The 15,597-nt window shown below is 41.9% G+C and overlaps 1 protein-coding gene and 1 pseudogene across 1 annotated transcript; one reads left to right on the top strand and one right to left on the bottom strand.

Annotated features, from left to right (window-relative positions):
- The first annotated feature begins 100 nt into the window (after nucleotides 1–100).
- LOC107298574 (AP-2 complex subunit alpha-1-like) lies at nucleotides 101–7,736 on the top strand. Its single transcript, XM_015827950.1, has 9 exons — nucleotides 101–108; nucleotides 447–518; nucleotides 1,085–1,167; nucleotides 4,536–4,625; nucleotides 4,751–4,874; nucleotides 5,488–5,604; nucleotides 6,530–6,599; nucleotides 7,040–7,174; nucleotides 7,428–7,736. Exons 1-9 carry the CDS (start codon nucleotides 101–103, stop codon nucleotides 7,503–7,505), a joined length of 777 nt encoding a protein of 258 aa, XP_015683436.1. The 3' UTR covers nucleotides 7,506–7,736.
- A 2,522-nt stretch (nucleotides 7,737–10,258) lies between these two features.
- The window catches only part of LOC107298573, a 14,607-nt pseudogene continuing 9,268 nt past the window's right edge, over nucleotides 10,259–15,597 (bottom strand).

Raw genomic sequence — 15,597 nt, 5'->3', positions numbered from 1 at the left:
AGAGGCCAGAAAGAGGGAAAAGTGGGCCATAGCACCGTTGTTGATCCGAGCTGTTATCAGACAAGCAAGGTCACACAGAGCTACGCACTTTCACATCGCTATGGAGATGTGAGAGGAGAAGTTAGATGCAGAGAGGAGGGGCACATGTCAGGAGAGACAGTTTTCTGATCATCGCCTTTATCTGCTCCTTATCTCCACAGAAAAGCCAAGATTTGGAACCACTCCTTTCTGGTATTTTTCAGAAATGGTCCACAGTGCTCCTTTTGCCTTGGTACCTGCTCTGTGGCATGTTCTCTATATGTATAGATGCATGTGGTTTGATTCCCTCCTTTTCTCTTTGTGATACTAACATGGTGCTGTACCAGGTGACTCATCTTTTCTGCTCTTTTTCTTCCTTGCCTCTGTCAACTGCTGGCCGTTTTGCTATGCCCCTTCACCACCACCAGCTCAGGGGCTACTACTTTTGTCTCTGAGGACTCTGCTTTGCGTATTGCTGAGGCTGATGAACTGCTTCACAAGTAAGATCACGGGGGTAGGACTGCATCTCCTGAATGCTGGGATTTAGGGCGGGGGACTGGACTAAGTGCCACTTCCATTTGACATTTGTGTGGGATGGCTTCCTCTGGCCTGAAATACTGATCCTAGAAACTTCAGTCAACATCATTCCCTGTTGTGTAATTTTACCTCTAGAAAGTACTCTCCCAATGGAATGGTTGGGAAGAAATTGGCCACACCTGCATAGTAGATAACAATGTATGAGCTGAAGGAATTAACAGGATGGTCTTGATATCTTAGATCAGGCATGTCAAACTCACGACGTCACATGACGTCGCGCAACATATCGGGCCTGTTTTGCCATTGCTGGCAATGGGGTGGGCGTGGCTTCCACGTGATGCGTCCGGCCCATGGGCCGGCAGTTTGACACCCCTGTCTTAGATAGTCAGAGGAAGGGATGAATGGCTATGTATCGAAATTGGTAAATGTGGGGAAAGTGGCTGGCATCCCCAGCTGAAATGACATGCACGTTTACAAATAATGGGTAGTGTCTGCCTGCCTCTAACCAAACCTCCATGAACTACTGCAGGTTTGTGTGTAAGAATAATGGGGTGCTCTTTGAGAACCAGCTGCTGCAAATTGGGGTGAAGTCAGAATTCCGGCAGAACTTAGGTAAGTATTTCTAGCAGGCTGAGTACAACAGGCAAGTTGGGACTTGTTCAAGACTCTGAACAGCTACATACTGTGTTCCTACATGAGGACAACTTTCTTTGTTTTTTTTTTAAAGAACTGAATACATTGTGACAAGAAAGGGTCTTTTTTGAGTTGAAGACTGGAAGACATGTTGTAGGATTAGGTCAGGGGTCTTCAAACTTGGCCCTTTTATGACTTGTGGACTTCAACTCCCAGAATTCCTCAGCCAGCGTGCTTGGCTGAGGAATTCTGGGAGTTGAAGTCCACAAGTCATAAAAGGGCCAAGTTTGAAGACCCCTGGATTAGTTAGATGATATTTAAGTTATGTGCTCTTGGCTACTTTCCTTTGTAACCAGTGGCAAGCTTGCCTGACCAATAACCAGCCAAGACACAGTTAAGACCTCCTTGTTTCGTTTATTGCAACAAACAGGGAGAAAAGCTATCAAAACTTGGTTCTCTCCAAAGTTTATCATCTCAAATCAACATCTTTGTACATTCCTTGCACCGGCCGCCCATCCCTCCTCGTTCCCCATTGGCTGAGATACTATGAGGTTACACTCTTTCTGACTGCCTTCTACATATTTCCTTCTACATATTCAATCATACATCACATGTGCATTTAAATTAAGAGATAATATATGCAAGGTGTGTCAAATAATATTCAGTAGGATTTTGAGCATGCCCTGTTACCTTGTTTTCGAGTTCTGGGATATTTTATGGCTTCTTAGAACAATAGATTCTTTCTTGTTTTTCAGTTCAGTTTGGCTTTCCTGTTATTCAATTCAGCTAGTTTTCCTGTTATCCAATTCTTTTAGCTTTGGCTTTCCTATTTTTCAGTTTGTTTTGTTTTACCTTTAAGCTAGATATTTCCTCTTGCAGTTATTTCCTCTTGCACCTAATTCCTCTTACAATTTTAAATTTTAAAGACCTTTCACTTAATCCTATCAATGTTGTAGGGTTATATGTACTGGTCTCACCATAACATTTCTGTGAGGAGCCAGTATGATGTGGACTAGTTTTAGGATACCCAGTTCCTAGTCCCCACTCAGCCATGAAGCTCACGGCTGACTTTGGAATTGTTACATTATCTGAATCTAATATGGGCTTCTTGGATATAAATGTAACAAAAGAAAATCTTCTGTATTGGCTGTAGTTGTCTCTTCTGGGTTAGTCCTGTAAGGTCTGTCTGTCTGTCTGTCTATCTAATGTATATGGCTGCCCATCTCATGTGACTCTGGGAGACATACACAATTAAAACTAACCATCACAAAGTTCAACCATTAAAACCAGTTAAAAACTACAGTTAAAAGCTGCAATAATAAAAAGACAAGGGAGAGTGCAGCCTAAACTTATACACAGTGCAACCATTTAATGGGCTCCACATTTCCATGGGATCCCCAAGCCCAATGATACATCCAAGTTTTGAGAGCCTTACGTAAGATGAGCAGGGTTGGGGCCTATCTCACCTCAGGGTGAAATGATGTTCCAGTGGGTGGGTGCCATGGCAGAAAAGTTTTTCTTTCTGGATCCTGCCAAATGAAGCTCCTTGGCTGATGGGACCTACAGCATGCCCCTTCTGTCAGACCTGATGGGATGGGTAGATTAATTGGAGAGAGTCAGTCCCCTAATACTTCTAAGCACCCCAGTATTTATTGTTTTTTATTTTTACTTTTTTCTATACTGTGTTTTTATTGTTTGTAAGCCGCCTAGAGTCACTGTGAGCAAGTAGCCAGCTATATACATTTTTTAAATCAATAAATATTTCCCCATTATAAAAAGGTACAGTGGCTCCTTGCCCATTGCTAGATCTGGCCTGGTCTTTGCAGCCCTTCTACAGCCTCTACAAAGGTACCCTATCTTGTTTCAAAAAACAATGTTTTTTTAAATCAACACTATTGTGTGATACTTTATCAGACATTTCACTTACAGTCCACTAATGACAGGAAGGTTTTCTATTCTGCATGTGATATTTTGACTGCAAAGCAGCTTTCTGGCTATTAACGTTGTGACTACCCATTACCTGCATAAACACACTTAATCAATAATGGGTTAATGTCAGGCAGAAAGAATCAGGACCATAGGTTAAGTTGCAGTTCAGAAGATTTATTGCTCAAGCCTGTACACAAGAATCTAGTCAACTAAAGTTCAACACTAAATTGGCGCCAGGTAAGGGTCAATGGAAGTCAAGAGGGGTTGGACTTAGACTGTTTGTGGGAACATAACAACTCTAGGCTGATTCTAATTCTGTCCCCCAGCTCTAGCTGCTCTTCTCCTACAGTTAATACTGAATTAACTCATTTTGGCAGGGATTTGTACAATATATTGAACAGGAACCAAACAGGCTGGTTCATACGATCCACAAAGGCACAAGAAGCAAAAATGAATGAAGCCTAGTAGCATTCTAAGCTTTTTGTGACTTAGTGGATTGTGTGTATCCATAGTCTTTAACTGTACTGGTTCTGCATATTGTGTGGACCCAGAAATTGTGCAGATTGCAATTGAAAAAAGAAAATAAAACTTTGCCTAAATTTCATAATCTTTAGCAAGAGAGAGAGTAAGTGGGGGAAAGAACTGACAAATAGGAATGACAATATAGCACAAAGAGAGAGGGTGGGGAAGATGGCAGACTCCTAGTTTGGATGGATTGCGAGGAGGATATATTCTTTCCAGTTAACACCAGCCAGATATGACTGAATTCACAAATTAGATAAACTGTAATATAGTTTGTGTGATTTACTTGAATTAACCTAGTCATTTTGATTGGTAAATTACAGTTTATCATTGAGGACAGCAATCAGCTATCTTTGATGGCACCAAAGTAATAAACTTTAATAATTGTTAAAATTTCTATGGAGATTTAATAATGGTTAAAATCTCAGAATAATGAGATTTTTTGGTAAAATGTTAGTAGTCCCTTAAAATCATACCGTCTTATTTAATTTTTTAAATTTACTTTGCTTTGGGGGTTCGCTTATTGATAGGAATAACAGCTTCTAATATTTGGTTTTTAATTTGGTTTTATAGGGGTCTATATTTTTTGTATTTTGTATTTGTACTTGTTTTAATATGCTGTGCACCGCCCTGAGTCCTGCGGGAGAAGGGCGGTATATAAATTAAATTATTATTATTATTATTATTATTATTATTATTATTATTATTATTATTATTATTATTATTATTATTATTATTATTATTATTATTATTATTATTATTATTATAGGCACTGCAGTACCAACTGCAGACTTGTGTACTGTCTGAATTCAGGCACTTATGATTAAATAAACCATTGGCATAATGCAAGAAAGTATGGGCCAAGGCTATCCCATAATACATTTCCATCCTTCCAGGCCGTATATACCTTTTCTATGGGAACAAAACATCTGTCCAGTTCCAGAGTTTCTCCCCAACAGTCAGCTATCTTGGCGACCTGCAGAGCCATATCCTTTTATGTATGGTGCTACTAGTGGGAAGAAGGGTTCACTGAGGTGGCTTTCAAGCCCTCAGGATTTCTGTTTGTATACTGCTGAGAAACAGTGGTAACCTTTTCCTTAGCCCAGCTCACAGCTCAACATTCAGACAAAAGCAGTGGAGCCACTGGTGGAGGGAGGGGCTCAGGTTCAACAGGTCCTGAACATTGAATGCCTGAGTGATTTCACCGAGAGCCCCCTCATCAACATTAAATTCCGGTATCATTGCTTGACATCTCAGCCAAACCGTCAGCTCTAAGGGATAAAGAGTTTCTATATTTGAGTAATCAAGGGGATTTCAAAGTGGCTACAGTCGGAGCCTACATAGCCACCTATGTCCTTGCACAGATGATGGGTATACTGAAGAGTCAGAATCTGTTTGAAAAGCTGGAGAGGCTGGGACTCTAACGTTCAGAATTATGGGCAAAATTGAACAAGCAGTACTTCCTGTAATCAATTCTTTGCATCTTAATCTTTGTCTTGACATGCATTTGCTTTGCTTCATCCCTGTTCTCCCACATTTCCATGAGTTGTGTTTTGTAAAATTCCATCAGCCATGAATTTGTTGTTGTCTTACACCATACCTCTTCTAATTCTTACAAAATATACTCAGATTGGTTAATATTCCAGGAAGCCCCCAACAGGAAACAAGCCCACGAACCTGCTTCCACTCTTGAAGTCAGGGGCCTCTGATCCTAGGAAATGGGACATGGCCATTAGTTAACAATAACCTCATTCTTCTTGCTTTTATCCCCCTTTTAAAGTTGTCAATAATCTTATTAAATAATGCCATCTCATGGATCTGTCTGTCCTCACGTCTCATTTCTGATAGCTATGGTGGGACATTGCAGAATCTCACTCTCAAATTGCCTATCACCATCAACAAGTTTTTCCAGGCAACAGAGATGCAGTCACAAGACTTTTTCCAGCGCTGGAAACAACTCAGCTTGTAAGTTTGCACAATATGAAATATTTGGAAATGAGGACTCATAAATGATCATTTGTATATAGGTAGTCCTTGACTTATGACCGTAATGGAGCCTGCCCATTATGGTTGCAAGTGGTGATGGCTGTTAAGTGAGATGATCTTGCTTATCAACCCCCTGCTCTCCCTGATAAGGCCATTAAACAAATGTGCAGGTTGTTCAGTGGGTCCCTTGGGGGTGAGTGAGGACCTGGGAGACCGAGCGCAGGCCCAGGCCTGCTTGCCCTGGGCCTCTCAAGGCCTCCCCCATTCCCTGAGACACACCCCATGCTCTGCTACCCACCCTTGGGACCACCACATCCCTTGGGCCTGCTTTCCCTCCCCCCACTGGGTTCCCACAGGCCTTTTTTGCCCCAAATAAGGTCCCCACAGGACTCCCCCCCCACCAGATCCCTGTAGGCCTCCCCCTCCCCCCACTGGACTGGAAAGTCTGCAGCACTGTGGAGACCATATTAGGAAAGCAGAACAGATAGCTTTGTCGGGTAGCCGTGTGGCATGATTCTAGAAGCAGCCACCATTTTCCAAGCAACTAGAATTTAATGGGCCCACTTAGAAAATGGCTGCTTCTGGACTCTCACCAAGCAACCGGTCATTAAGTAAGGACTTCCTGCATTTGTGAGAGGAGACAGGTGGGTTTGTTTTTTTAGGGGTGGGGTGGGGGGATATTTAGAACTGTCCAGCAGAATGATCAGTAAATAAGAATACACATGTCCTTGGCAAAGTGTTTTCTTTTTTGTACTTTTATCTTTGCCTTCTAAAATTGCCACAATGACTAAGTGAATGGTTCCACCACCACCACCATGTATGGCTGAGGTGTAGAAAGCATGTAACAGGAAGATGAATAACAGAAAGGTAGGGCCTGAATCACTTATCTGATATTCGTATGCAGGCCACAACAGGAAGCTCAGAAAATCTTCAAGGCAAACCACCCTATGGATTCAGAAGTGACAAAAGCAAAGGTGAGCTGTTTTGAAATGCCTATGAAAAAGAGTTGAAAGCTTTTGTTTATTTCAGGGTAATTAATGTGCAATTATTTTAATTTCAGATTAGAATATGTCTAGTAGTTGATCAGATGACTGAAGATCAAAGCTTTGGATCTTGTGATTGTCCAGGGCAATTATGGAATTCAATTGTTTAGCACTAGTTTGGGAATATCAGTGTAATATATTTAAGACTGTTGATTTCTTCATTTGAACACCAGATTTTTTTTCTTATGAAATATGGCATAACATCAAGCTAAAAAAGGCAGCCATTGCATAAAAGTCTGTGATGCAGACTTCTGAAACAGTTTTACAGGTATATCTTTCTCCCATTATTAGCTTTCTAAGAGGGGCATAATTTGAGACCCTCTCCAGTGGTTGTATAAGTCTAATTAAGCTCCAGTCTCTCCCCCCAACAGCTGTTAGGTTTTGGCAGTGCACTCTTGGAGAAGGTGGATCCAAACCCTGATAACTATGTAGGAGCTGGGATCATCCAGACAAAAGCATTGCAGGTTGGATGCTTGCTGCGACTGGAACCCAATGCTCAGGCACAGGTGAGGAAGTGAGGGCTCCTGAAACCTTTGGGACTGAAAGCTTGAATTCTGGCATACAGGTAGGCACTGAAGTAAAATCATAAAGATTGGAAAACTGAGACTTCTGGGTGCTCTAAGAAAGTGACAGGAAATATAGCTAAAACTGAAGGGGAAAAGCTGAAAGCTTACCAAAGCCCCAAACGTCCTGTGGTTAACTGAAGGGACATAATGTTTAAGCTCTTCTCTTTTAACCTTTCCTTCATCCTTCCTGCAGATGTACCGGCTGACCCTCCGTACCAGTAAGGAGTCTATTTCAAAGCACCTTTGTGAGCTGCTTTCTCAGCAGTTCTGAGGCATCTGCCACACCAGAGGAAAAGGAGGCCATTCCTGCACACTAGATGCCTCTGTCCATCTCATCCCAACTCTCTCCAAACCAGGGGCCTCCAGAAAGACTGTACTGCTCCTCACCTGTTGTTGTGATAACTTCTGTGTTCTCATTGCCTAGCCCAGGCCAGCATCAAGGGGGATAAGCAAAGGGGGAGCAAAAATATGGACTCTTGGACAAAGTCAAACTGGGGAGGGGGAGGTATGATGGGTGTTGGTGCAGGGCATTCTTCCAGTAGTAATCATCCCCTTGACCAAAAGGGCAAATTTTGGAAGAAAGCTAGCTTTTCTCCCATGCTCTAAGCTGGTCCATCCCAACTTGGAATGAGGCTGAAATCTGTGGTCTTAATTTCCCCCATCACCACTAATGTTATATGATTTAGGCTGGCATTTTAGTTTTGTTTACAGTATGTACCTTTACTTTCCCACCATGGACTTTTTCCTTTCTGCTGAGGAAAGGGACAGCTTCCCTGACTCCCCTTGAGGCTGGCTGTGGGGAAGGAACAGAATTATATGGGTCTATGGGGGGGGGGGGTAATTCTTGTAGGTGGTCGTTTTGTGTTTCTTTGCCTTGTGTGTTTTCCCCAGGGATGGGGATGTAAATTCCCCCTTTCCTTTGCTATGGATCATTCCAGTGTTACAGTTGTGTGTATTTGTGGGAAAGTAATTTTGACAGCAAACCTGCCTCTTTTCAACTCTAGAAGGAAAGCTACATGAAGATGGAGAGGAAAAGAGACTGTTTCTTTCATCTTCTGCCTCCCCTCACCATCTCTTCAATTCCCAGGACAGGGTGCCTCAAGCAAGTGGAAGTGTTTGGGAGATGGACTCTGGAATGTTGTCCTCCATGCATTTTGGAAAAGGGAGAGGAATGGTTCAGATCATGCTAGTTTGGAGGTGTCCCAGCTTCACATGCTGGCCTGGGCTTCATGTTACTCTGCTGTGTAGATGTTAACTAGCGCATCTTAGTTTATCTGGGTTTTGAATGCCTGTATCTATCTCCATGTGACTAATAAAACCGTGAGGGTGAGGGCGAGCCAGAATCAAGCCAGGCTGGGTCACCCCCACACTGCTGATTGATTTGTTGCATACTCTTTATATGTGGACATGGTGGAAATGGATAAAGAGTCCCATGCTATGTACTATATTTTCACAGTGTGCCTGGCCGTAGCATTTACATTAGAATGTTCAGCTAATTTGTATGGAATTAGTTACATATAAACTTAAGACCTGAGCCCCACTAGACCAAAATCTTGTCCCAGGACTGCTTTCCCCATGCAGTGACAAGCATTGTCGCTTACTCTGTCTTCCTTTGTACAGAGAAAGGCAAATATGTACTGTATGCAGAAGAAAAGAATGTCTTCCTCACTTGGTGGTCCTCGCTTATAAACCTCTTGTTCAGTGACCACTGAAACTTAAAATGACACTGAATAAGTGGTACTCATGACTGGTCCTCCTACTTGCAATGTTGCAGTGTCCTGCAGTCATGTGATTGCCATTTGTGATGACCTTTGCCAGCTTCCTACAAGCAAAGTCAATGGGGAAGCCAGCAGGAGGTCACAAGTGTGGCAAGAGAGTGGAAGATATCACTCCAATCTTTCCAGTTATGTTCCTCCTAGGTATAGAAAGCACAGTCTGCAAAATTCCACTTTCTTATTACTTTGCCCTTTGAGATCTCCAACAGCTAAGGGCAACATAGACAGTGTCTTTGTCATGATCAAAGTCTTTGGGGAAAAATTACCTACCATTCACTATGGTGACTCTCTCCCCCCTCCCATCCCCTTCAGTGTCCTTAGATGCAAATGAGAGTCTCTGTGCTACATCTGGACTCTTGGCTTGGTTGGCTTAACTCCCTCAAAACTCATGAGAACTTTTTAAGGTATGTAGACTGAAATGGCCGTACTCAATATAGTTTTTATTACATAGTAAAGAAAAAAATACTTGTATATGATCAAGGCTCTTTGCATGTCCTAATGAAAAAATGACAGAAGCAAATGCATAGTGTATAAACAGCTGGCTATAAATGAGGGGGCAGTACCAATTTCAGTTAACATCAACTCTCTTCCCCCTCCCTCACTGATTCACACACAGAGCTGCCTTCTGTTTATAGGTGAATGCATGAGAGCTAGTTCCTATGCAGAAATGTATTTAAAAGGAAAAATTGGTTCAATAGCTCTAATTCTGTTACAGCTTCCTTACTTATTTATATCCTGCTTTTATTATTTTTATAAATAACTCAAGATGGCAAACTTGCATAATACTTCCTCCTCTTTTCCTCACAACCACCACCCTGTGAGGTGGGTTGGGCTGAGAGTGTGACTGGCTCAAGGTCATTCAGCTGGCTTTCATGCCTAAGGCAGGACTAGAACTCACTGTTTCCTGGGTTCTAGCCTGGTGCCTTAACTACTAGGCCAAACTGGCTCTCAAGATTAATTGCTGAATTCTACATAATAGCAATAGCAATAGCACTTAGACTTATATACTGCTTCATAGTGCTTTATAGCCCTCTCTAAGCTGTTTACAGAATCAGCGTATTGCCCCCAATGATCTGGGTCCTCATTTTACTGACCTTGGAAGGTTAGAAGGCTGAGTCAACCTTGAGCCAGTCAGGATCGAACTGCTGGCAGTCGGCAGAATTACCCTGCAGTACTGCATTCTAACCACTGCACCACCACGGCTATAATCACATCATGGCTGTGGATAAGACTGGCCCAAGCGCCTTTCTTAGTGCATAATGTGTACTAAGTTATAGGAGACAGAATTATGTTAGTGCATAATGTGCATTAAGTTATGGGAGACAAAATTCTTACCAATGTTATTAAACAAATGGAGAGTAGAGACCAAAGATAAAACTAGTCATCACCTACAGCCATTGTTAGCTGTACTGCTTCCTACTTACATAAGAGGATGGAAGGAGAATGAAATTGCGTTGAATCATTAACTTTATCCTGTTTCTGAAAGCACTTCCATAGATTCAGACTCCTTCCCTGCAGCCTAATCATCATTTGAATAGAGAAAATTTCATCACATTTGGTTGAAAAAATCATTCTAACCATACTGAGGGGTTCTAGCTCACCACCCCGAATTTCATCACAGAGTTCAACAAGATATCTCAAAAAGCAAAATTGTCAGTTGTGAGAGCCTGTAGCCTTTAGGTTGCTAAGGTTCGTAAAGCAAAGGTAGGCACATCTGACTTCAAGATTAGGAAGAGCTGGTGCTGCCTCCCATGGATAAGAGGCTTTGTGTGTAGTAACCATATAACAGAGCTGAGGACAGTGGGAGAAACCAATATGAAAGTCCTCCTGCAGAGGGACTGGAGAAAAGACAGTATGATTATGTTCAGTAGGAATCTCTCAGGTTTGGTATAAATGCTCCAAGGAAATGCAACAAAAAGATCAACTGGGGCATGTAGGTATTAATGCTGACTGCTGCTATTTACTGTAAAAAGGAAACAACCTTTCCCCTATTTTAGTTTATTAAAGAATATACAGTATATGGCCACAATACCAGGTGGTAGGGATCTAGCAGGGCCTCTGGCACTTGTCTCCAGCAGATCCAGCAGTGGTTGCCAAACCTCATTCACTAGCTATGGAAAGAAATAAAAACTTCAAGAGACATTTGGCCCCGACTCCACAGATGAACAGGCGTCTTCCTATTTATGTACCCTGTAGGCAACCCCCAGCACCCTGAAATCATACCATGGAAAGTCAACAGCAAATGGCCACTATTGTTGATTTTTGAGTTCTCTGGGCTTTAAATGGTGGGAGTGGGAGCAAAAGCCTCCATGAAATAAACTGATCCCATTCCTATCCTTAAAATCCCCCAAAGTCAAGTGAAAGATGTTATCACACCTCTCACCACCACCCCCAAAGTTGTTTGTGGGGCTGCATTGTGACCGTTAATCTGAAGTAGCTGCATGCTACTGACTTCAAGCATGTCTCCTTCATTAACTCCCCTGTGTAAATCAGCAATGGACAACAGATAGAGCAGTACATTTAGCCAATAGATGGATCAATTCCAAATGTACTTTAGGGAGGGGGTAATTGGAAGGGTGATAAACTGCTTTTTTCTATATAAAGAGATCAGACACATTTGAGATACAGCGCACTCACCTCATTAGCTAGTCATTGTAAGGAGGGATTAGGCCTACAGAGCGATACTGCTTCCAAATCAGGCCCAAGCTAAAAGGTCAGGAAACAGTGGGGAACAGGGAAAAATTAGAAATATGGACTTACACAGCCTCACTTCCTCCTCAAATCTGTAACCTGCTCATCATGGGACTACCTTGGGGAAGGTAAACAGATCACAGGAAGTGTGTGGAGGAAGGGTGTGTACAAGACACACCAGCAGCATTGCCTCTATGGCTGCAAGCTGCCACCACTGTTCAGTTACACATAAGACATGACCACCCACAAGCAGGCAACCAAACCAGGATTATCCTGCATAGACAAAGGCTTCTAAGCATTCCTGGATCAGGAAAGAACAAGACAGCACTAAGATTTGTCTGTATGTATGCACAAGTAATGGATACAAGTTAGAATAATTGAAAACATTGACAGAAAAGATTAAGAAGCCAGGCCGTGTTGTTATAAACTGTTCAGATGCAATGCTTAGTAAGTGGACAGTTCTTTCTACTTATATTATCTTTTATCCACTTCCACTTCTTTCCTCAGCTTTCCATTTATTTTCAAATTATCTTGATTAGTTTATTTTGGAAGGGGAAGAAAAATGTAAGCAAAACACTATTTCCTGCTAATGCTAGAAATCTAGGCAGTAGTTTTGGTAGACAAACCATTTATTTGCCTTGATAATACAAAGTAATTGTGGGACTTCCAGTTTGGTTTTGAGGACGGGACGGATGGAAGCTTCAGCTTCTCAGTCTGGTTTCGCTTTGCCCAGCATCCCTTAAAGGGATGGAAAGTTGCCCCAGAGGGGCAACGAAGAAAGAGGAACATTTCAGGAGCTTGGATCTGGTGGCGACCGATCTGAGTGAACTGGAAAACCCCTCTAAAGGGGTGGAAGAAAGGCTGCCGGGAGAGCCGAGGCAGCCCAAGTCGTCTCCAGCCGGAAGGGAAGCTCCGCAAAACAGCTGATCTTCAACAATGAGCTGAGTCTCGGTGAGCTGAAGTCTTTTCCTTCTCCTTGAGGATTAAAAACGTTGAGGCCCTGTGTTCTGTCCCCGTTCCGACCCACACACCCAAACAGCCAGCCGAGGGTTTAAAGACTTCTCTAGACACCACTTCACAGATAAGAAACTTGTCAGCAGCTCCATAGCTGCCTGCCAAGACCTTTTACTCCAAACACACAGAAACAAAAACAATACACACAGTTTAAAACCACAGCACACTACTTTGCCAGAGATTCAGCTTTTGTCCGTCACAGAGGTCCAAATGGCCACCACCACCCTTTTATAGCCTGTGGGGTGTGGTCCAGTGACTCACCTTAATCTCTGGCACGTCTCTTTTTCTGCTGCGCACGCTTGTCGCTCCTACGCTGGCGTGGATCCAGCCACAACTTTTCGTCCTCATTATCCAACACACCTGGCTCCTGGCCAATCTGAGAAACACCGGGCTCCTGGCCAATCTCAGAACCACCTGGCTCCTGGTCAATCTCTTCTCCGTCGGAAGACACCTGAGGCATTGCCAAAGAGGAGGGTCCTGGAGAGGGAGGCCTAGCCATCTCCTCTCCTTCATGTTCGGAGCCTTCTTCCTCCAATAAGAGGGGCTCACAAGACGGAGCCACAACACCCTGATGGGGAGAAGCTAAAAGAGTAAAGACCCCCCAAAAGACTAACTTAAAAGTGGCGAGTAATCATAAGGGGGAAGCGGTTTAAGAATGTCGGAGAGTGATAAATAAGCCAAGGAGGACATCTAGTGGCGAAAAAAAGAAACGGCAGTACCAAGAAAAGGGGAAAAAAAGAAAAAAGTGTTCTTGCTGCAAATGACCTTGACAGATACTTGTGAACAATACAGTGTCCTGGTCTGAGATTGTAAGCGAAAAGACTGTTTACAGTTACATTTGTTGTTGCTGGCTAAGACTAAACAGACACTATTTGGAGAAAGAGAACGTTCTAAATTCAAGATGTGACTGGAGGAGGTGGACTTGCCTTACAACAGCTGGTTTCTGTTTATATTTTGGCTATTGGTCTAAGACTGTGAGCTGCAAAATGAGTACATCAAATATTACCAGACTTGCAAAGAAAACTTCTGCACCCTCTGTGGGACAATCTAGTCCAACCACTCAGGGATCTGTTGGGACAATGTTGCAACGTGAGAAAGCAAGCACTGCTCAAGATGAACTGCAGGCCTCATTAAAACTGATTCAAGAGATGATGCAAAAAAGTCAGGAAGTAATACAGAAAAATCATGAAGAGACACACAGAAAACTGGAGAAAGTAAGTGAAGAAATTCTGGATATAAAGGCGCAATTTGAAATCCAAAACCAAAAGATCATCAAAAATGAACAGAAAATCCAGGAAATGGAAAACAAAACTGAGGACATTGATAAAAAGGTGGAAATGTTATTGCAAAAAAAATGAAGAATTAGAACAAGCAAATCAAGAGCTAGAACGTGCAATGGCAATGGTAGAAATGGGAAAAGCGGAAAACTATTTGAGATTCCAAAATATCCCTGAGGATAGAGAAGAAAATATAGCGATTGTGATCATTGAGCTGTTGGCAGAGGCTCTAAATGCAGATAGAGCAGAAATGCAAAATGAGATCGATGAAATATTTCGCATGAATTCGAGCTATGCAAGAAAAAATAGATTACCAAGAGAAGTACATGTAAGGTTCATAAAGAAAACCACAAGAGATGAAGTGCTGAGAAAAATGAGAGAAGAACCATTACAATATAAAAATAAAGAAATTGTGGTCCTAAAGCAGATACCCAAGAGAGTAAGAGATACTCGGAGACATTACCACTTCTTAACCACAAAGCTGATTGCCAAAGGCATAAGTTTCAGATGGCTAATGCCGGAAGGCATTTTAATAAACTGGAACAACACAAGACATCGACTGGATTCAATTTGGAAAGCAGAGGACTTCGAAGTAAGGAACAGAGCAACTCTGGATGAAGGACTGCACCAACAACAAGGGGAGAAGCAAACTGGAGAGACTGCCCAAGGAGCGACTGTACAAGCAAAACAACAGAAGGAGAAAGATGAACAAGAGGGTGAAGGTGAAGGAATTGCCAGAGAACAAAGGATTACAAGATCAACTAGACACAAATATAAATAATGGAAATGGAAATGGAGAAAGAAAATGGAATTTTTTCGTTAAATGTAAATGGACTAAACTCTCCATCAAAAAGAAATAAAATCTTTAGGAAACTTCAGAAATTGAATATAGATATAATCTGTTTGCAAGAGACTCACATAAAAAAACAATATCATAAATTATTGGAATACTCAAATATTGGGAAGCTTTATTATACATCAGCACAACAGAAAAAAAGAGGAGTTGCTGTATATGTTAAAGAGACAATAGATTCTAAATTAGTGTATTCAGATGAAGAAGGAAGAATTGTGATGGTGGAAATATATCTACATCAAAAACAAACATTGTTAGTGGCAATCTACGCTCCAAATAACAATCAAGAAGAATGTTATCAAAGCCTACATAGGAAATTAATAAAAATGGAATACCAAAATATTTGTTTAATAGGGGACTTCAATGCGATAGTAGACGGAACAATGGATTACAAAAGCAACAAAACAGGAAAATCCGCAAGAAGAAGATTACTTAAGACATTTTTTGATATGGCATAGGAAATTGGAATACAAGATGCCTGGAGAGAAATTAATCCACAAAACCTACAATCTACTTTCTATTCAAATAGCCACAAATCCTGGTCAAGAATTGATTAATAATAATAATAATAATAATAATAATAATAATAATAATAAAGTTGGAAGGGACCTTGGAGGTCATCTAGTCCAACCCCCTGCTCAGGCAGGAACCCTACACCATTTCAGACAAATGGCTGTCCAGTCTCTTCTTAAAAACTTCCAGTGTTGGAGCATTCACCGCTTCTGGAGGCAGGTTGTTCCATTGGTTAATTGT

This window comes from Protobothrops mucrosquamatus, unplaced genomic scaffold (genome assembly GCF_001527695.2).
Source record: "Protobothrops mucrosquamatus isolate PMUCROS unplaced genomic scaffold, P.Mucros_1.0 scaffold4099, whole genome shotgun sequence".
In the NCBI taxonomy this organism is placed as follows: domain Eukaryota; kingdom Metazoa; phylum Chordata; class Lepidosauria; order Squamata; family Viperidae; genus Protobothrops; species Protobothrops mucrosquamatus.
Note: the sequence above shows the minus strand (reverse complement) of the source record. Positions and strands in the feature narration are given on the sequence as shown.

Bases quoted from the DNA above. Each gene is read 5' to 3' on its own strand.
- LOC107298574 (XM_015827950.1), top strand. The intron at 1,168-4,535 runs GTAAGTATTTCT...CCATCCTTCCAG, and splicing joins AGAATTCCGGCAGAACTTAG to GCCGTATATACCTTTTCTAT. The intron at 5,605-6,529 runs GTAAGTTTGCAC...ATTCGTATGCAG, and splicing joins CGCTGGAAACAACTCAGCTT to GCCACAACAGGAAGCTCAGA.